General features: G+C 40.5%; 1 protein-coding gene across 5 annotated transcripts in view; it reads left to right on the top strand.

Moving 5' to 3' along the window:
• The window catches only part of Cdk14 (cyclin-dependent kinase 14), a 576868-nt gene that overhangs the window by 167678 nt on the left and 385760 nt on the right, over positions 1-23430 (top strand). For all 5 annotated transcript variants that reach the window (NM_011074.3, XM_006503544.4, NM_001310448.1 and 2 more), the window contains one exon: positions 17217-17296. In NM_011074.3, the coding sequence (NP_035204.2) occupies positions 17217-17296 (80 nt within the window). The remainder of the gene's footprint in view (positions 1-17216; positions 17297-23430) is intronic.

Raw genomic sequence — 23430 nt, 5'->3', positions numbered from 1 at the left:
TTATGATCCATGCATTTTCTCGAAGGGGTTTAGTTATGTTGTCTCACTTGAAAAGAAATTATATCTCGTAGTAGCAGTCAGATTGCATGGCTGAAACTTTATGGAGAAGTTTTGTGTAAGACTGGTTGGTTTCCTTCTTGCTGTAACCCTGAAAGCACAGAGGAGCAGCTCTGCAGGGAAGTGAGGTGAATACCCTGCTTGGATCTGGGCTTGCTCAGCAGACAAAGCGTGGGTGAATTTAACAAATTGCATGTTCACACTTCTGTGTTATAATAATCAAAATTTACTATCAGATATTTTATATATAGCTATTGTATTGCCATACTGGACATTTATGAAATATTATAGCATGCTTACTTTATATTTATAAAGATAATATTTTTAAAATTTGTTTAACCTGGGCTCAGCACATAGTGTATTTGCTAGGTTTTATGAACTTGGTTAATTATCTTTTATTGCTCAGGAGTCAGAATACATATTTGGCTTTCTCAGATGGATGTTTTCTCAGTGGTTGTCCAAATTTTCATTCAAAATTCCATCATCAGCACACACACACACACACACACACACACATCCCGAGTATTCTGTTTAGGTTTTGTGTGCTTTTCCCACTTTTGAACCCTTGTTGGTAATTGGACCTTCACCCCCTATTTAAATGTCTTATCTCTCCTTTCAAGATGTTTACACACTCTTCTGTCTCAGAGGCTAATTCAAATTAGACATGCCCTGAAACTTTCTAAATATCTGAAGTTTATCTCTATGTCAGGCTTCTTTAAGCCTTCTTTTGTTTAAGCTTTGATATTGTGCTCCATCTTTCAAATACCTACATAGGCCAGTTCTAGCAAGAATCTCATCAGGACAGTGCACACCACCACTCCTGCACCGAGATAAGAAGTCACCCAGGCCCCTTAGCATGAGTCCAGTCGGGCCAGTTTAGCAAGAATTGTTGCCGCCTGCCATTGCTGTCACTCTGTCCTCCTGCTCCACTGCCCTGCTGCCAGCCATAGTCCCCACTTTCCCTACTTGGAATTGAGCCCAAAGTCTCTCTCCCTTATTGCAAAAGCCTGGCACCTATCATCATAATCTTTTTTTTTTTTTACATGTGTCAGGATATTTAACACTTATTTCTGTTAATGCTTTTCTTGGTGTCTCCTTTACTTCATCTGTATTAACTTATTCTGTAGCACCTGTCACAGTGCTATTAATAGTCTCTCAGTCAATAAATGTCACTTTGTAGTGATAGAGGAAAAATGTTTAGGAGTGCTTTGATCGGAAGGAGTGTGATGATGAGATCCTGTGTTGGCTTCTTTGACACTGTTAGGAAATAGCAGGCAGGGATCAACCGGGAGAGGATTGTTTCTTTTGCTTTGTGGTCTCCGAAGTTCCTGCCTTGTTCTCTTGGTCTTGCCTTGAGCCTTTAGCCCCGTGGTGGGGAGGAGTATAAGGTAAAGTGTCTGTTGGAGAAAGCATGCTCAGTTGATGTTAGTTAGGAAGCAAAGAAAGTAAAGAAGGGACTGGCCACAAACCATACATCACACACACACACACACACACACACACACACACACACACACACACACTGACATCATACCTCCAAGGAGACTCCTTTTTCAATAGACAGCCTTTTTCTGTGATAGATCCATTAATATATAATTCATTGATGAAGTCAGAGCCTTTATGATCAAGTCACCTCCCAAAGGAAAAAACCACAGCACAAGGCTCTGAATGATGGCTCCAGGACAGTGTTTTAAAGTCAGGACACGGGAAATTATCTTTTCAGCTAGACAGTTGGATACTTAAGCTTCAGTTTGCACAGGTCTAAAGTCATCTGTATGAGTTCATGGAGTGTAACCTGCTAGTGCATTTGTCATGAAAATAAGTTCACTTCTGTTTAATGTCACCGTATATAGCACACTGTCTAGCTGTGTCATCTCAGAGGCAAGCAGCCTTGCTGTCTTTGTCCCCATGTGGCCAGGACCATACGTTGTGTCCCGTTCCTTCATGGCTTTTCATGTCTTTTAATAAATAGACATTCAGGGCTGGAGAGATGGATCAACAGTTAAGGGCATTGGCAGCTCTTCCAGAGGTCCTGAGTTGAATTCTCTGCAACCACATGGTGGCTTACAACCATCTGTAATGGGATCCTACTATGCTCTCTTCTGGTGCATGTGAAGGCAGCTACAATGTATTCATATACATAAAATAAATAAATAAATCTTTAAAAAAATGAAAATTCAGGAGTCGTTTAATTTATGAAGAAAAGACACACCAGGCCATTTTCCTGAAAGGCAGCAATGATCATGTGTAACTTGGTATTGTTTGGTTTCTTACATAGTCATATCTGATAAAAAGTATATCAGTTATTCATAACTCACATAAAATGCATTATTAAAGTTATGTAGAATGTCATTCTTTGGAAAAGAACTGATGCATAAAAAACTGGACAGCATACACACATGTTAAAGAGATACTGTGGAATAATGGAGTTCTTACTCAAATTGTGTCAGTATTTAGTGGATACTGTCACAAAACATGTATCAGGTTATACTTAGGATGCAACTCGTTAATGCCGTCCCAAAACATGTATTTTTCAGTTTTACAAACTTTATTAGAACTACGCAGAATAAAAGAACTATTTTTATAGTAACTAAGTGAATCCCAAGGCCGTAGAGACAGTTCTGTGGGTGGAGTGCAAATTGTGCGCATGTGAGGACCTGCGTTCAGATCCCCAGAACCTATATAAAGCTGGGCGGGATACTCTCCACATCAGTAATCCCAGGAGGATAGACGACGGGTGGGAGAATCCAGGGAGCCTGTGGGACAGTCACCCCAGCATGTTCTGTGTCTAAGCAAAGTCCTCTTAAACTGTGTGGAAGGCAAGGACCAATGCCTGCTTGTCCTCTGATCTTCATATGTATACTATGACATGTGTATCCTTCATACATGAGCATGCACACATACACCACATGCACGTGCACACACACACTCATATGATTTGGCCGTGAGTACCTTGAGAAGAGATGGTGGGAAGGAGCAGTGTGAAGTAAGGACGAGAAGTCTCAGACCTCCTGGTCAGTTCTGTGGAGCATCACTCCCCCATAGTTCACAGGAGGACTGTTCTGGATCTGAAGCTCAGATCTTATGCCACTGTGTACACCATTTTCTCCAGAAAGTGAGCAAACGGTATGTGTCTCTCATGCAGAGGTGTAATACAGACGGGATACAATGTAAATAAAGCCCCCCACCCCCCTTAGGACCTACGGCACAGAGTACGCAGGAAAACAAAAATATTCAGGGACAGTGTTGTTTCAGAGTTAAAGATACCCCACTCCTAGTTTAGTTTTGTCTTGTTTTCAGTGCTAGAGATGGATGGAATCTGGCACCTTGTAATGGCAAGTGTTCTGTCCTGAGCTCATCTACTGAAGCTCTTTCTTTGTAACGTCTTGGCTGTGTGTGAAACCAGTTCAGCCCAAATCAGGCTAACCTGTACTCTGGCCCTACTGCTATATTTTAAGACAAGCATTTCTCTCCTCCTCTCTTCTTCTCTTTTCCTTCTCTCCTCCTCCTCCTCCTCCTCCCCTTCCCTCTCTTCTCCCCTCCCCTTCCCTCTCTTCTCCCCTCCCCTTCCCTCTCTTCTCCCCTCCCCTTCCCTCTCTCCTCCCCTCCCCTTCCCTCCTCTTTCTTTCCCTCCCCTCTCTTCTTTCTTCTTTTCTTTTTTTTCACCAGATTTAGGTGTTTTTATAATTGATCTCCCTCTAATCTCCTTTCAGCAATGTGTGAGTTAATATCCATCTTTGGCTTCAGCAGGTCCAGGTGATTTCTTCAGCTGTAGGTTGACACCCTACTTGCTGATCAAACCAAGCATTTTGAGGGACTTTCAGCTGTATAGTACTGTTGTGATTAGCCATAAAAGATTTAAATCATAGCACATAACTGACTGAACTTGTTAGTATTTTAAATTTCATTTTGAAGATATTTAATATTTTCCACAATTATGAAAGAAATGCCATTTTATTAGAGAAAATAAAGACCCTTCCCACCGTGTGCTCCTGGCTTACGCTAATCTCAAAGCCTTTCACAAGGTTAATGTGAAATTTCTTTTGTTAGTTCTCTATGTGTCTTTGCAGGTAACCTCTAAAAAGCAAATACCGGTTTTCTGTTTGTTGGAGCATAAACTGCAGACTTGTGTGTGTGTGTGTGTTCATTTGAATGGGTAGAGAATACTAACTTTGAATACCAGTCTTAGTGACTCACCAGGGCCACATAATTGTTTATCCTGCTGTTCTCAACCTCTCTTGATTTTGCATAGCTCATTTTGAACAGGAAAAGCAAGATCTCTGCGGTGAGCACCAGTTGGCAATGAGTATTCAGAGACTCCCCAGAACTTTGCAGAGAATCAGTGGTGTGCTTTTCAGTATGTCCCATCTGCCTTCTGTAGAGAGGCTTTTATCCTGAGAGCGGGAACGTGACTTCGCTCTTGCCATGCTCAATATGTGGGCCTGGGCCATGACCAGGGAATACTTACAGCTCTGCCAGGAAAATGAGAACTGGACCAGGGGGCTTGAAGTGTTGTAAGGTTGAGCATCACGTCTTCTCTGCTCTTCTTTAGTCTCAGTTGAGGGGAGGGCACACCCTAACTGGGATGCTATAGTTACACTTTTCAAAGCAGAAAAGAATGAACAAATTGCTTGCCCTTTCAGTTTTAGATAGTACTGAGGTATGACAGATAAGAATTAACCAGAGAGAAAGAAGTAATCCAGGACTGCGGAAAGAGAGCATCATCAAGAAACGTAGCCTTTCCAGTTTTGCTCATTGAAAACAGTTTTTGATGGGGGTGTTTGTGTGCGGCGCGGGGCAGGGCTGGGGGGACCTGCTGAAGGCAACAAGGAATTTGAAGTGGCAGCTTGACCTCAGAAAGAGAGAATGCAATTTCTTCAGAAGTGTGAAATGTGGCTCTGTCAAAGCTGTCTGTGATGTGTTCCTCCAGACAAGTGTGCTTGAAAACAGCAAGAGGGCAAAACAACTCTCCACTGGCCCTGCTCTTTTAGATTCTGTGGTGGTTCTTGGATGCTGCTTCTCTTCATCCCTACCTTTCTGTGCACATGGGTCCGTGCATGTTGGGCCTTTATGAGCATCTCCTGTTAAGTTTCATATCACACCTTATGAATCTGTAAAGCATCCTAGTAAGGAACTGTTTCTTTCTAATGAAATCAGACTTTTTCTTTAGTCCTTGTGATCTACTTCGTGTCCGTGATGGACTCTGACCTGTAAGCCTGATAAACCCTTTCTCCCCCAAGGGGCTTTGTCCTAGTGTTTATCACAGCAAAAGAAACCAAACTCGATTAGTTGCTTCGTTCATCGAATGTTTGGCTTGCTGGATACTGTCTTATAGCTTCTCCTATCTGCAGACTCTTCAATGGCTGTTTGTGGGTTGCTTCTTGCTCTCCCAGGAGGGGTCCCTTGTACTTTCAGAATCCTCAGAAGTTTACAGTCCTCTGCCTTCATCCAGCAGAAGGTCATACTTATATCAAGGTAATGATGAAAGTCTTGTGAAACCCAGCCAGACCAGATAACCCCAGATTGCCATAGTTTGAAATGTAGGCAGGCCTCCAAGGACCTCAGGCCTCCAAGGACCTCAGGCCTCAAGTCCACCTGTAGAAGATGCTCCTGCCATAGGAAGAGGACAGAAGAGATGTACTCACTCACCTTCCCTATTGCTCTTATCATTGCTATTGAGGAGAGTTTGAGCCAGGACCCAAGTGCAGAGCAGACATTTGCACCCTCAGATGACAGGGGATCTCTAAGGAGTCTGTTTGCAGACCTGACATGACTGTTCTGTAAAATTTTAAGGAAGTCTGTATTGAGATATATATCAGTTTTCTGTGTAAAGTACAAAAAACCTGAAAGATCCTAGTATCCTTGAAGTGTCTGAATGTTCAAAATAATGGATGTTGTGAAGTAGACCCAAGGCCACCATTGTGGCTTCCCTCCTGTATGCCCTGCTTGAACACTTGGAACAGATTATTATTTGGATGGCTTCAAACATTTCTGAGGTAGAAAAGAGGTTAATGGTGTGGATAAAAAATTCTGTCATGCCTGAATACCTTTTCCTCCTGAGAGTATTAAACTGTATATAGCGGTAGTAGGCTAGTGAACTGGTTTAACTAGTAAGCGTATTTTCTTGCCTATAGATGTTGATAGGTGTATTTAGTTATGTGGTAGAAAAGAAACTTCTAAGAAGTTTGGATTTGCTGTTGCCAGGGTGATTTGATAAGGGCTGGTTAAGGAATCTTAGAGCAGTAGAGACTCTACTGCATGCTATTTCAGTTCCTCTTTTGTGAAGTGAGCACTTGGCTCATTTGTTGCTACTGAGCCCCGACTGTGCATGAAATTGGGCTCGGCACGTTTTCCTGCGTAGTCTAGTGTCTGAGTAGAATGTTAGCGTAGTGGTCAATGTTCGAGAGCTGCAAGAGGAGCATGAGCAAGGCTCCCTGGGAGAATGAACATCAAACATGATTGGGAAAGTGACGGGGGACAAAGAGACAGACGACTGGAGAGACAGAGAGGCACAGACACATGAAGCCAAGGACACCAAACAAGCGTGGGGTTTTTGGTTCAGAGTACAGTGCCAGAAAGCGAAGTGCTGGCCACCCTGTGTTTGGGGTTTTATTCTTTTGAGGATAAGAACAGAGGAGGCTAGGTTACCAGTGTCTGTCATGAGTAAGACAGAAATATAGAATTAGTAGTTTGATGCATCAGGACTAGGTGCTTGCTAACAGGTTGGAGTTTTATTAGAGACAAATCATACTCCTGGATCACATTTAAAAAGGTGAGAAGTACTATAATTACGAGGTCCTTGAAGAAAATCTCACACTTTCTGGCATAATCACCTTTTGGCACGATCAGTCTGATTTTACAGCGTTCTGTGGCTGTCACAGCTTAACGACAGCTTAGGCCAGATTCAGTTTGTAGTATGGGGGATGGAGTATCCCCATTTGCTCTGCATTAATACACCACACCTGACAGTTTGTTTGACAGACAAGCTCGAGGAGGACTGCTGAGGGCTAGTTAGCAAGAAGCTTTCAGCTGAGACATGATGGGGAGTACCAATATCAGAACATTTTTGCATACTTCTAGTGTCAGGGAGACATCCATGTAAGAGACCAGCAAAGGAGGAGAGACAACGAGACACCACCCAAGATCTCCACTTACCCCTCACAGTCCACTCTTTCTTGTGCTTTTTCCTGTAGTCTAATGGTACTTTTCCTCCCTCTTCAGCCTGTTCTAGCTGGAGTATCATCCCTAGATCAGCAAATTCTTCCTTTCCCCCATCTTTCTTTTGAGCATTTTCTTAACTCAGAATCCTGGCTGTTTCCTGTGGTCCAAATGAATCACAAATTTATGTCTGTGTATAGATTTGTGTATCAAGATCCAGACTCATAAATTTTATATCAGTGTGTCAGTTACATTTCCATGTAATGTTTCCAGTCCAGCATCTTACCAAACAAAATTCTTGGAACGCATGCCCATCTCCAAGATTTTAGCTTACTTAACATCAACAAATGATACCTCCAACATGCTGAATCCAGGAAATTGGAACCCATCTTTTAATTTCCCAGCTCTCAGCCCAGGTCATCCTGCTGCTCTAGAGGTTTGGTCTTCATAGGTTTCTTTTCGCCCTTGCTTGTGCCCTGGTGCGAGTGCTAACATCTTTCACTAGACCAGAAATTCAGCTTCCTGACCATTTATTGGACTATTTATTGGAGCAATGACTCTTGTTGTTTCTGGCCCTCTCTGTGGGGACACTAAGAAGTCATAGTGCAGCAAAGCCCTTGTCAACCTGTCACATAGCTTTAAGCATGACCAGCCCTGTATCTGATCTTTTCTCATTTAATTTCATCTAGTGGTTTTGAGAAAAACTCTAAGTATAATTGTCTCATAGAATATTTATTATTTGAAAGATGGGGACTCTTGTATGAAGGTAAAACTGTGGAACTGGAGTTTGGGACTTGGCAGTTTAGAGGTTTTGCTGTTTTTGCAGAGTGCTAGGATTCAGGGCTTGTAACTTTAGCACTAAGGGTTCTGATGGCCTCTTCTACCCTTTGCGGATATCTGAATGCACAGGACACAGGGACACACACACACACACACACACACACACACACGCACCAATCATGTTCTAACATGACAAAATGAAAACAAATATTAGTGTCTTAATAACACCCAGAGCTCAGTGTTAATTTGAAGTTTATTCATTTAGGTTCGTTCCTCCTATGATGTCCTATAATTTGATTTTTCAGATTACAACTCAGTGGCTATTATTTAATTGGTTGATTATATCCTTTCAGTAAGCACTGAAATCTAGGTGTGGTCAGATTTGGGTTGGATTTATTCTGTGAAGGAGCAGGAAAGCTCCCACCAGGAGGAACACACTTTCTAGTAGCATCTTTCTATGACCTGTGCAAAGTAAGCGCTTACTAATGGGTGTCACTTACTACAGTGTCTTTATTCACTACATTTTAGGCTAAAGAGATGACCACAGTTGTTTTCTTAGTTTTATTATATAGTTAAAGATTTAAGGATGTTTGATGTCCTCCCATTGCAGAGGTCATTTTACAAATGATCAGACTATGTCATTTGACAGGTAGGAGCCTGCTGACATCGTCATTATGCTGGACCCCTGGGATGCACTGTCAGCATAATTATGTGCAAGGGTGTATTGTTACTTATTATTTGCCCCAAGCACAAACTCAAATCCTCACAGTTAGTATTTGGTGAATGAGAGATAAATGTTCAAACTCGATGTAATGAAAGGCTGGGCTGTAGGAGAGGACTTGTTTTGTTGGTTGGTTGTTGATTGAGAACTTGAAGAAAGAGCAGAACTATAGGTAACACTTGTTTGTTTTCCCATCAGCAGCAGAAAGAATGGCATATTTCAATGACTGAAAGACTAGGAAGGGCTCGAGTTCCACTGAAGTCTTTACATGACTGGTTTGTCCAAGGCTATGAGAATAAAGGACCCATGGCCATTGAGGGTCTACTGTCTTCTGTGAAGGCTTCATTGTCACTGAGGTCTTCTGATTGCAAGATAACTATGTTACTATTGTCAGGTGTTTCCAGGTGATTGGCTTGTTATCCAAAGAATTGAAAATTTTCATTGCAGCAGAGTATTAGTACAGACAAAGATACTGTCCAAACTGACTGTGGGCTGTGTGAATGCTGATACTCAAGAGCCCCAGGTATTGTTAGGGAAGTCCTTTTGAGGACTTGAAGAGGAAAGGAGGACTTGGCTACTAACAGACATAATTTGAGTGGTTCTCTATTTCAATTGATAGATTAGGTCATAAGGTAATTTTCCTATTTCATGTGTCTTTTTACATATGTCTGATTTTAATCATTGGCACGAGGCAGAAAATTGTAAATAAAGGATTTCCCTTTTAGAGGCCATAGTTTATCCTTATTGCCTGTGGTGGTTTCATTAGGGTTGTCCCTATAGATTCATGTATTTGAATGCTTGGCCATAGAGAGTGGCACTATGAGGAGATGTGGTCTTACTGGAGGAGGTGTGGCCCTATTGGAGGAAGTGTGTCACTGTGTAGGTACTATGCTCAGGCTCTCCTGTATGTGGATGATAGTCTCCCCTGGCTGCCTGTGGGAGACAGTTAGCTCTTTCTGTTACCTTCAGATCAAGTTGTAGGACTCTCAGCTCCTCCAGCATATGTCTACCTACATGCTGCATTGCTTCCCACCATGATGATAATGGAGTAAACCTCTGAAAGTATATGCCAGCCCCAATTAAATGTTTGCCTTCATAGAACTTTCCATGGTCACAATGTCTCTTGACAGCAATAAATCCATAAGACACTGTACATGCACCCAAAACAAGTTCAGGCCAGGTTGGTCCTTCTAGTCTTTGAACTCAGTTGTGTTGTGGGATATACCTGAATGGAGAGTATCTGAACTTGATTGTTATTGGCATGAGTGACACATGCTATTGTCAAGGACGGGAGAATGTGAATTCCATTGCAGGTGGAGTTTGAAGGTGCTGATGTTCCTAGGTGCATTGTTTCGAGAGGGCTGTGCATGTATAGTCCATTCAGATGAAGGATCTAGGCTGCCGGGGACAATATTACAAGTCTAGGGTGTGTATAACCCTCAACCAAACGGGGATTCCCAGGACACTAAACCATCTCCTGTGCTTGCCTTCCTCAGACAAACCTCTAACATCGTTTACTGACTGATCCCAGCTTTAGAATAGTACAAGACTTATCAGCGTAACATTGGGGAAATGTACTCAGTTCTATGTTCTGTCGTGAACACTATTAATATTCAAAATGTCCAGTGTTGCAATGTATTAAGAGTTTGGTTGTTTGCTAAGGAATTTCAAATCATGAACTATGCTTTAGTAGCAACTTTGGTAATAGTTGGTGATTCAGTCAGTGTCCTCCTTACTCACTGCATTGCATCCTCAGCTTTCATATTCTTCATCACATCTGAGTAAGTAGACTTTATACTGTTATTTGATGAACCTTAGATTTTACTTTAAAAGAAATCAATTTAGTATGAGTCTCCTTCTACTTCTATCTATATCATTTGATAGATATTAGGATAAGTGGCTCCTTGAGTTTACCTATTCTCTCTTTGCCTAAGGTTAGGGAGTTAGCATTGTCAGGATATGCTAGAAAACAGTGGTTGGGTAGTTTTGAGGCAGATTCTCATTCATGTCTGAATAAAAAAAATGCATTTAAGACAACAGCAACTGTCTTTAACATTTTGACCTTTTTTTTTTTTTTTTTTTTTTTTTTTTTTTTTTTTTTTTTTTTTTGAGGCAGGGTTTCTCTGTATAGCCCTGGCTATCCTGGAACTCACTTTGTAGACCAGGCGCTGGCCTTGAACTTGGAAATCTGCCTGCTTCTGCCTCCCGAGTGCTGGGAACTTTTAAAAATAGTTTATTTTTATTTCATGTGCATTGTTGTTTTAGCTGTATAGATATCTGTATGAGGGTGTCAATTCCTCTGGAACTGGAGTGATAGACAGCTTGGAGCTGCCGTGTGAGTGCTGGGAATTGAACCCAGGTCCTCTGGAAGAGCATCCAGTGCTCTTAATCCCTGAGCCATCTCTTCAGCCCCTTCATTGTAAGTGTTAATCCTCAATACTGAACTTCCAGCAGAGGTCTAAATGCAGTTGTTACTAAATGGAGACTGATTAGGGGAGTCCTCCAGATTGTTTTATATAACTTTGCCCCAAATTTATAAACTCAGCCCAACACGGCTTGAAGCATGGGGCAGCTTTCTGTCATAGCTCCTGACAGCCCAGCGTCAGCGCAGCAAACAAAAGCCACACATCTAGCTTCCCGGGCTACTGTTTTCCCCAGCACTTTCTCCTGATACAAGATCATAACAGATGAGGAGACATACTATATTAAATTTCCCAGCTATATTAAATTTCTTTTAGGTATTTTGATTTCATTTCCTTGCTATCTTCCAGATGCAATTTCTAGATGTTAGCACCTGAACACTGTTTTCCAAGATGACCTAGATAATATTTGCAATTTTGTTTCATTGTACTAAGTTATCCTATTAATGTACGGTAACTAAGAGAATGGAAGACCTCTGTCTTGTGCTTGAGAACCGCTCCTCTTGATGGAAATTCTCTCTGTGTGCCGTCCTTTGAAACCAGAAAGTGTGCTTTGAGCAAAGTGGGGAGTTTCTCTTTAGAGGTCATACAGAAAGATAAAGGGATGAATGGATGGATATAAATTTAAAAAAAGTAGTAGGCAGTTGCTTTTTGTTTAAAAACTATGCACTTTAGACTTGACTCTCACAAGAGAATTAAGAGAATTTTGTATCTACAGTTGTAGGGTGGGGGGCACATGGAATTGTGGGCACCATTTTTTTAAAGATTTATTTATTTATTATATGTAAGTACACTGTAGCTGTCTTCAGACACACCAGAAGAGGGAGTCAGATCTCATTACGGATGGTTGTGAGCCACCATGTAGTTGCTGGGATTTGAACTCAGGACCTTTGGAAGAACAGTTGGGTGCTCTTACCTGCTAAGGCATCTCACCAGCCCCATGGCCTCCATTTCTGAAGATAGGTTTGAATCTCTGGTCGGAATCTGTTAGAAGCTAGATCCTATTTCAGCATGGCTCTGCCTGGCCACATAGCGTCCCCAGGTCACTGATGAGTGGAGTTCCCCCAATACCTATTTTTTAAACCTCTACCTTGTGCTGCATTTGGCAGCTCTTTCCTTGTGACATGCAGACCTGACTACAGTGCTGACCCTCCGACTTACATTGTATCTCACAGTGAGGCCACGTTGCTGATGGCAGTAGTGTCTGGAGAAAAATGGCTCCATGTGTAAGTTATAGCAACTGGAGGCAAAGCTGGCAATATCTCTAAAGAATGGCAGTATTAACACAAGTTAAGGCATGCTTTCCTCACCAAGTTATTTATCTGAATTAATGTTTCCACTGGCAATCAAACCTTGATTGCCTTTTATTCATTAGCTTGTGATTTAATTAATATAACTTGTTAAAGGAGAATCCTCAATGTTTTTCTGTAAACAGCTCTGATTTATTGATTCAATTTGAATTTTGTGTTTATTTAAATCATGGTTTGAATTACATGTTTTAAGCCCTCCTAAAGTAGTTTATGAACTACAAGATAATTAGAAAATATGACATTATTTTTGTAGGATAGCATGTTAATTTGATACCCTTAAGAAGTGAAATACCTGCATGACTAGTAGCTTAGAATTTTGAGTACTTCAGATAATAGTAGTAAAGTTTTAATATATATATGTATTTATATACACTAAACATATATTGGCCATATATTATAATATATATTAAACATATAGTGTTCATATATATGTACTGAAATTGGATCATTAGAAATTTTCATATTATTATTTCCAAAGACCTTTTATAGAATGGTTGAGCCTGTGACTTAACATTTTTACAGGGCTTTGAAACTTAAGGATTCAGCAGTTGATGAGTGTCCAGGCATGTAGAGAAAATCTAATTAAGAAAGAAGAAAGTCACAGTGACTCAGGTTAAAGAGCAATTTGATAATCAATATGATTCTTAGTGGGAAACTTGTGAAGCCATTAGAGAAGAGAGAGATGCTGATTAGTGGTCTGTGCTTAGGTTATTAAAGGATTGTAAGTGTTTTGCAGTTTGTCTGTTTGGTGCAAAAGGTTAATTAACAAAGTATTGTACAAATTCTAAAACTTCCATGGGATGCAAACTTGTCACCATGTGCATAAAAATTAGAAAGACTTTACCTTTAATCTGAAACATACATACACACATAAAACAAACAAAACCAGAAAGTCCTCCCAGAAGAAAAGGACAACAGAAATCTTGAAGCTGCTGGAAAGATGGCTTAGCAGTTAAGACATTGTAAAGCCAAACAGAAATGACGATGTTGAAAGCTTTGTAAAATTTTGGTATCACTGGAAACTTTAGAAATAAATTTTCTACCTTATTTTATATTCATGTGGCATTAATGAAGGGCAAAACCTCCATGAATTAACAACATCTGTAGTCATTGTAAAATATACTCTGTGTCTGGAAGGTTCTAGATACTGGACTCACACCAGTGAATGAAGCAGTCTCTTTATATCTGGAACTTAAATTCTAAAGACAGTTTTAATTTCATGTGACATAATCAGTACAACAGTTTCAGCAGCAACTGAGATGACCCTAGTCCACTGAACCCAGTAACACCCGGGGCTGGAGAGAAGACTCAGAAGATAGGAGCACAGGCTCTTCCAGAAGACCTGACGTGGATTCCCAGCACCCACTTGGTGGCTCACAACCATCTCTAGCTTCAGCAGCTTTGACGTCTGTCTCTGCCTTCCTTAGACACCACACACAGACCTGATGAACAGGCTCATTTGCAGATAAAACACTCAGGCACTTTAAACCAAATAAAAATTTAAAACCAACCAACAAACCAGCCAGCCCAGAAACTCACCAACCAATCAATCACTTTGACATCTTAACACTTGACGTTTCAGTTCTTGGAAATTGCAGAATTATTATTCGTTAAACTGATTCTTGTATTTATAGAAGGTAAATTAAAAAATAAATGTTTTTAGCACCATAGAATGATGTGGATTGATCTTTGAGAGTGCTCAGATTCTGACCTTCTCAGTCATCGTTCTATTGCTGAGAAGAGACACTATGATCAAGGCATCTTTTATAAAACAAAGCATTTAACTGGGGGCCTTGTTTAAAGATTCAGAGTTAGTCCATTGTTATCATCATGTTGTAGGCATGGTGGCATGCATGGCACTGGAGCAGTATCTGAGAGCTATATTCTGATCCATATGCAGGGAGAGAGAGGGGAAGGGCACAGGGAGAGGAGGAGGGGGGAAGGGAAGAGGGGGAAGGGGAGAGGGAGGAGAAGTGAGCACCTGGGACTGATGTGGGCTTTTGAAACCTCAGAGTCCATTCCCAGTTATATGCTTTCTCCAACAAGTATAACTCCCAGTTATATGCTTTCCTGATGCATCTACTCGGCTCAAACAATTCTAATTCCTGATTACTAAGCATTCAAATATAGGAGCCTATGAAGGCCATTCTTACTTCTACCACCTCACTGGCTTTAGTTGCATCACAGGAGTAAGTAGCCTTTGCTCTTTGCTTTCCGTTATGCTAATGGCCAGCCATGTTTCATGGTCTGAGGGCATGTTTGTGCATGGCCATTAGAAGCATGAGATGCAGAATTCAGTTCCTGGCACCTACAATTTAATTTAGTTCCCAGGGGAACTAGGAAGTTGTGTGGGAAGAAGGTAGTGTGTGTGTGTGTGTGTGTGTGTGTGTGTGTGTGTGTGTGTTTTATGGGTGAGAGGAAAATGTCTCTGAGTGAGGGGAAAATTCCAAGGCCTTCCTGGAACCAGCCACTGACTTCCGTGGGAGCCACTGATGATCTCAGCTGGGCTGAGAAGTCTGTGCAGCTGTCATTTCTGACTATGGCAGCCTCAAGCCCTGCCGATGGCCTCCTTAGTCCTGTAGCACGAAGTGGAGATCACAGGCTCTGAAGCCAGCTTAACTTGGAAAAGTCAAGGTGATGCATTCAGGAAAGGAGGTCGGTCGCTGAAGAGAAAACTGTGAAGTCTTTCTTCCCTGGGGAGATGCGGGCAAAGCATCACAAATCCTGGCTTCCAGGAGATAGTCTGCACATGGTGGGGCCTTGTAACACCATGTCCATATCCCGTTGCCATCAGCAGTATTAATGCGGTCTCAGTGGGTTCGTGGAGAAACGCCGCCTGGCAGTTGGATTGTGATGAGGACTTTAGCTGCTGGGTTTCCCTTCTGGGGCAGGCAGATTTTTGAACAAGCATATGTTAGTTAGATATTGTGATTTTTATTTTTTTATTTTAAAGACATTAGCATTCATATTCCAGACTCAGACACAGGATTCTCTGGGTCACATGAGCTCTTCATTTTCGTCCCTCTGAATATTTCTGGTAGCAATCAAAATTATAATAAGAAACTATAAGATTAGCAAAATTAAATACTGATAACATAGAGAAAACAGCGGGAAGAAATAGGAACTAGCATTGATGCTATAGGAAAGGGAAGTTGGTTTCTGCTATGTAGTGTAAAATTTGAATTTTCATCAAAAATAATATTCACAATTGTATATGTGTCTTGACCTTGTATATATATTTTCTTTAGAAATTTGCTATTTCCACATATAAAATTATGGGTAAACAAGGAGCTGAAGGGGTCTGCAAACCTATAGGTGGACAACAATATGAACTAACCAGTACCCCCAGAGATCGTGTCTCTAGCTGCATATGTAGCAGAGGATGGCCTAGTTAGCTATCAATGGCCATCAATCCATCATCCTGTGAAGGATCTATGCCCCAGTACAGGGGAATGTCAGAACCAGGAAGTAGGAATGGGTGGGTTGGGGAGCAGGGGAGGGGGAGGGTATAGGGGACTTTCGGGGTAGCATTTGCAATGTAAATGAAGAAAATAGCTAATAAAAATTTGTTAAATAAATAAAAATTAAAAAATAAAATTATGGGTAAAATATATAAGAATATATATTGTATCACTGTAGAAACAGAATATTGTGAATAAACTAAATGCCTATCATTTGAAGACTAGTACAAAATTAAGTATGTTTCACTTATACAAGGGTTACAGTATATATACAGTATATAATATATCAACATTTTCTATGTGATTTTCTGCACTTTGCATGTGAATATATATGTATATATTTGCCAATTTATTTATGGGACACAAATGTACCTACATAACTTATGTATAAGAAGGGCTCTAGACTGGAAAGCGCACCTGAACAGAGATAGCTGCTGGCTTCAGAACACAGGAGCTGGGTGGCTGAAGGACCATTTTAGAATGGTTTGTTTTTCTTTAATTTTTTTTTATTTTTTATATTTTCATATCACCTTTAAAACATTTTAATGAACCATGCAACAAAAGAAATTATTCTACCAGGCATAGTAAATATAGAAAATAAAGCAATCAAGAGGACTGGAATGTGTAGTTATTTCTGTGATGTTGATAGTTGACAGAATTGAGTGAGTAAAACATTATCTTCAAAGTGTAATCTTACTTTTGATTAGCGCTGACACACATACAGAAAGTGTTTAAAAGAACCTCTGCTTTGGTTATGTCTTTTGTAATTTGTAATAGTATATTCACCAAGTTTTTGGTCATATAACATAAAACACAACTGGGTCAAATAGAGTTAGTTATTCAGAGGCTCTTATTTTAAAAATGCAAAAGATGGTGTGGGGTGGCGCATGTGTGTGCCTGGGCAGGTGAGTGTTGCTGAGAGAGAAAAGTAGGAGGGAAGATGAGACGCAGTCTCTATCCAAGACTGAAGGTGCAGCTTTGGGAAACAGAGGGGAATGTTGTCTTCACTGATTTGTTTTTAATCAGACTGAGATCCATTTTCAGGTGGTTGTTTTGAACTCTAGTTTCCCTACCTCACCGAAATATTAAGTTTGATCTTAGCCCATTGCACGTGTATTCACGATACAAACATTCATGATGGTCTAGAATTCCCAGCCTTGCTGAATTCAGGATGGCTATGGCAGTACAATCGAGTCGCTGACATTGTTTATGCAAACTTTCATGGCCTAGAAATGTTAAGGGGCATAATTAGAACAAAAGCAGACATACAGTTCTGCAAAGTCACTTTCTGCTCTTTGGTTTCCTGCAGAGTGAATGGGAAGCTGGTGGCTCTAAAGGTGATCCGGCTGCAGGAAGAAGAGGGCACACCTTTCACAGCCATCAGGGAAGGTAGGCACACTAATATTCTCTGATTTTGTAGTTATGTGTTGCTAATAGCACGGTAAGTAGTCTGCCTCTCCAGACATGCTGAGCAGGGCAGTTGCGTTGTTAAATGTCTCATCACCCTGTTATTTTTCTGAGAGTTCTCTTTTAATGTAGTAAATTTTTGCATAAGGCTTTAGTTTTATGAAATAAAGTTGATTTGTCTTTTGCCTTGTTCACTCATGCATAGGAGGGTTTCACTTCTTATTGAGAGCCATCATATTAGTGGAAATTTTACAGTTCACTGCCATAACACTTAGAATTAGTAGTTTCACTTGTACATCATTTAAAAATGCAAATTATCTTTCTCTAAGACCTCAGTTTGTTCTCCCATCAAATAGACCAGTGCAAGGTTTGGTTCTGATCCAATGATGTATTGGTGATTTGCCACTTAATATTTGAAGGTATTGACAGATTAAATCCATTCTGTTATCTTCTGGATTGTCACTTAGTGATGACAATGATGATGACAAAGATGACGATGATGATGATGACGGCGACGATGCTGCTGCTGCTAGTCTTCCTTCTTCTTTTTCTCTTTCTCTTTTAATTAGGGTTTCTGTTGCTGTGATAAAATACCATGACCAGAGGCAACTTGGGGGAGGAAAGAGTTATTTTTCTTACACTTCCATATCACAGTTCATCAGTCAAGGAGGTCAGGCAAGGAACTCAAGCAGGGTAGGAATATGGAAGCAGGAATTGATGCAAAAGGTATGGAGAAACGCTGCTTAATCAAGGCTGGCTTACCCTACTTTCTTTTACCTCCCACTACCACCTGCCCAGCACTAACCCCAACAGGCTGGGCCCTTCCACATTTAATCATCAAGAAAATGTACCACAGGCTTTCCCACAGGCCAGTCTGCTAGGGGCATTTTTCTCAATTGAGTATCCATCTTCCAGAATGACTCTAGCATGTGTCAGGGTATCATAGAACTAGCCAGGACACTCTTACTGAAGTCCTATTTATTTCTACTTTCTCATCTCATTCTTCCTTTCCATTTGTCTTTCTTACCATTTAACTGAAGCTTCATAGAAAGTTTACCCATTGTCTCTTTGTTCTAAACCAAACACAAACTTTTCTGGGTTTCTTTGTCTAACTTTTTAGCAGATTGCACATGACTGAGAGAATCTTTTCTGCCACATCAGAAAATCCAGGCAGGGTGGCTTTTCTCTTTATCCCGTGTTGACCTTTGAGTTTGTACAGGCTAAGGAGAGAAAAAAAAAAGCCCTCTTTGCTCTGATAAACACTCACTCCTACGTTTAAATAGCAGTTAGAAGCTGTTGACTTCTGTGCATATACTTGTTTAGCTGAGTCCTTGTCTACGTGTCCACTTCATGAATCCATCCACCTTCTGGAGATTTACCCTTGAATTCAACAGTCTCTAAGAAGAACAAGATATCACAACCAAGTACAGCTGGTGTAACAAACTGCCTAAAACACAAATTTAATTCTGTTCTATCACACCCCATACAGTATTCTCTTTACACAAGTAATGGTAATTCCTGGTGTTGTCTATCCAAATTAGCCAAAGGTAGTTCTGTCGGGTAAATCTCTATGAGGTGGCTTAACTCTGTGCATAGTTGATTCACATCTCTTCACTGTAGCCCAGGTGTCATCAGGTCTCCCTTGGATTGTTGCAGTGACTCTTAAATTATACTCTCTACGCTGCCATTCTTATTGTCTCTTCTCTACTTTAAAACTATCATAACATAAAAATACAAGCCATGTTTTATTAATGCCCCCTTTAATACCCTGGACCAAGGATATGGGCTCCTTTTGTTTTCTTTTGTTCCATAGTGTCTCATCTCAGGGCCCTCACATGTACTCTGACACTGCCTTTAATGCTTTTCATTGGCTGCTTTTAGATACCAGCTATAAACTCAAATGTCCTCTTCTCAGAGAAATTTCTTTTGGCCATCCTATCTAAAATAGCAGCTCTTTCTCACCCATCTTTATGCAGTTCCCCATGCCATTAACCCTGATCATTTCCATTACAGTTCTTACTGGAATGTGACATATTCCCCTGACTCTGTTCATATGTAGAGTTTTAATGAAGTTAGTGACCTTGTCTGACATCGTCCCAGCAACAGCTTACAGAATGACTTGTGGTGCATCATTAAGCTAGAGTCAGTAAATAAGATGGCGTATTCTATACAGATGGTGCTCATGAGGAATCTGTCATCCAGGTGGCAGGCAGAAGATTGAAATAATAAGTCAAAGAATAACATGCCATGCCATAGAGATGCTGGATTATTTCAGAAGCATTGTGAATCCTCTGGAAGTTTCTCCACTAGTGAAGTGTGCTAAGATGTCAGCTGGACCTCCAGCTAGAAATGAGATGATAAGCTGACAACTGGATGGAGAAGTTACTGTCTAAACAGATACAGAAACTAAGCAGATGTAGACACTCAGCATCTTTGCCCAGAGTAAAGAAAGAGTGGGGATGGTTTTCATAAGGTGGTTTCAATTAGTGGCAGTCATGTGGCAGTCAGTGGGTTTTGCTCCATAGGAGTGTTTTGTTTGTGCATTTTGAGTTCTGAGTTCATGAGATATCTATTTGAAAATACCTAATGGTTTGGGGATGGAGCTCACAGCTGTTGAATATAAACAGCATATTTTATCAAGACACCTAAAATAATAAGGTTTTGAGTTTTATTGTGTTAAATTTAGAACAGAGATGTATTTGGCTCAATATATCGGAAGATGCACAGTATAAAATACATGGCTGGGGCACCTGAGGTGCAGGAGGATAGCACCAGAGGCCAGAGAAAAGCTCAGAGCAAAAGTAAGAGGCAAGATCAATCTTTGAGGCCAAGAACTTCCCAAGCAAATCAGAAGTTTACTGCTAGCCAAGGCAATCTATACAGAGTGGCTTTGAAGTCTGGGATTCTGGGTTTTAACTGTGTGGACAACATGAAACCACCTTAACAGGCTGCCAGGCCTCTAGGACACAGTACCTCAGATGGTGTATTGCCCAGTCATTGATTGTTAGTGCCTCATAGTGTTGGAGGCTGGGAGAGCAATGTCAAGGTACCATGAATCTCTTTCTTCCAGCTGTGAGAGAGGATCTTTCAAGGATTCCTTCTTGGCTTATAGATAGGTATCTTGTCACTTTGTCTCTGGGTTATGATTCTGTCCCTGTTCATACACAAATGTCTTCTTTCTAAAAGGATACTGCTCAGACTGAGCTAGACCCTACCCCAATGACCTCATTTTAACTTACTTCTGTTCGTACACACAGCCAGCCATGCACTAAGGTTCTAGGGTTTGGGATACAGCATACAAAATATTTTTGATGGGAAAAGGCATAGTTCAGCCAATAACACTACTTCATAGTTTATGGCCCTGGAAGCCTTACTTGCAGAAGGTAGGGTTGGATCATGTCATTGGTTATAAACTTTCTACATTTATGTGATGTTTCTGACTTCCTGAGGATTCTTGAAATTCAGATTTCTCATATTCCTGTAATAGACAGTGGTAGAAGAATTAGAACATTGTGATTTCTTTAAATATTATATTGGGAGGTTTTTCTCATAAGGCCTGACTTCTATGTGGTATTTTAAAAAATATTTATTTGTACTTTATGCGTATGATTGTTTGTTAACATATAGGTATATGCTCAGTGACTGCAGAGCCCATGGGAGTGTATCAGCTCCCACAGAACTGGAGTTCCTGATTGTGAGCCACCATGTGGGAGCTCGGAACTCAACTTTGGTCATCTTCAAGAGCAGCAAGTAGTCCAAACCTCTGAGCCATGTTTTATCCCCTGAATTTTTAGTAGAAGTAAAATGACTTCATGATAATAAGAAGAATTGTACAATGGGTCAGTTTTAGATGTATATTTCTATCCTGACTTCTCTTCCTGTCTGTAGAGACAAAGTCTATTGCTACTGCTGGCTGGTTGTCAGTCACAGCTTTAGAAGTACACACACAGAGACTCATATGTGTATCTAGTGGGAGAACAGGAAACATTTGAGAGGGTGTGACACTTGAGATAGGCTACTTTTCCACTGTGGAGGGAACATTAGAGCTGGTTCAATGAGATGGAGAGAGCTGAAATTTGATTTTACCTCAATTCTGGTATTCTGGCCAATTCTTCATTCTTAAGATGTCAACAGCATAAAGATTGAGAATCGGGAAAGCCTCGTGCGCAGGGAAGTGGATTTCAAGAGCCTGCTTTCCACTTATCAGATCACCTTGGAATTTAGACTTTAACATAATTTTCACACAAAGTGGAAATGCTTAGCAACCCTAATCTTGCCTAGATTTGTGTCTCCAGATGGAATTTCATCTTGTTAAGATCGAGCACATACAGTGGCTTAACTTAGGTTTAGGTACTTTCAAACTTGCAATGTCTTTTATGGCAGCTTAGCAAGATGACATGAGTGGCAAAGGTCCGCTTTCCTGTTTTAACTTAGAATCCTTGTGTGGCATCCTCACAGCTTGCAGTACTTCTGATAGAGGCCCCGGAGCACAGAGAAAGGTTTGGGATGGAGTGGGTAAAATGTCTTAGGACCCTGCCTTTCGCTACCTTATTCTGTACTATCACTTTGTAGATCTGATATCACAACGTTTTCATTAAGGTTTCTGACCATCACGGCAAGGGAAACAGTTGTCATTTCTATGGATTCTTGAATGTATAGTACTTTGCTTAGGTAAGCATACACAGATATCTAAATACTTTATAAACAAAATACACATGAAAGAAAGCAGTACCAATGTTTGGCAAGCATGGTGGCAAATGTCTATAATCCTAGTACTTGGGAGGTGGACCCAGGAAAACGGGTTAAACGCTGGGCTTAGTGAGCTCAAGAGCTGCTGGGCCACTCTTTAATATTTCTCTGTGTATTTTATTAGTTATGCTATGAAAATATTTTGTGTTTTTAATACCAAATTATGATACTAGAAAGGAGGAGTTGTTTAGAAGTTGAGAAGCAACTGAGAGGGGGAAAAGCCAGCACCTTTTATGTTAGATATTTGGAAAAAACCTGCTCATAAAATGAGTAGCTAACTTTCACAGTTAACATTCAAGTTTCTAATTAAGATACTTCTACTGTTGCAGAAAATTAGGCACTTAAGTTATGAGTTATTATTTTATAAATGTGATAACATTAAGAAATGGAAAATGAAGCTGCTGATAACTGAGCTGTTAACAGCTGTGGTATTTGACAGATTTGATTATCTTCCTCATGTCTTTCTCGTGTATATATAGTATCTTCAAAAATATTCATTGCTTTTTTGATAACGCTATCAGTCTTTACTTATAGACATCTGCTATATTTATGTGTCTATATATGTATGATTTAGCTTGTAACTAATGAATGTTAGTTTTATCTCATTTGTTTATAATTCAGTTGGAAATTAACCATGCTAAATTTAGTATTTGTGCTGGTACATCACTCATCTGTAGCTTCAGTGATAAGCTAAGCTAGGAGTCCAAATTCAAAACACTGATAAGGCCAGGCTTTCTGTGAGACTATTGCTCAGTTTCTGCTTACTTTGCCTGGCTCCTGGCAATCCTTCGGGACCTTTGAGGGTGTGTGTGTGTGTATGTGTGTGTGTGTGTGTGTGTGTGTGTGTGTGTGTGTATGAATCAGTTCTTCCTGCTGCCACCCTCAAACTACTAATGTCTTAATCAATCATGCTAACTGACATTACAATTCATATCCTTATATATATATTTGCTTCTGTGTTTACATGGTCTCCTTCTCTGTGTCTCTGTGAAAGATGCCACTCACTGAACTTAGGCCTCCTTTAAACTAGTGTGAGCTTATTTTATTTAATTACACTTGGGTGGCCTGTTGGCAAGTCAAGCCACACTCTGAAGCCCCAGGGAGACGGGAGTTTGGGGAAATATTTTTCAATGAGGTACAGTTTTTTTTTCTAGTCTCAGATGAGATTTGAAATGTCCACAGGTACATTTGAAATGCCAGGAGTCTACAGCTGCCCTTGTCCAAAGCTTAGCAGATAGATATGCAATGTAGGATGATCACATTGCCTTTCTTTTCCTCTTTATAGAAGTACATATGTGACAAATGAGTGAACATTAACATTTATTACCATTCTCCAACGTGACTTGGCTATTTGTTATTTTTCATTT

The sequence above is a fragment of the Mus musculus genome, chromosome 5 (assembly GCF_000001635.26).
Source record: "Mus musculus strain C57BL/6J chromosome 5, GRCm38.p6 C57BL/6J".
NCBI classification, from domain to species: domain Eukaryota; kingdom Metazoa; phylum Chordata; class Mammalia; order Rodentia; family Muridae; genus Mus; species Mus musculus.
The sequence above is the reverse complement of the archived record's forward strand: the minus strand, read 5'-3'. Positions and strand labels throughout refer to the sequence as shown.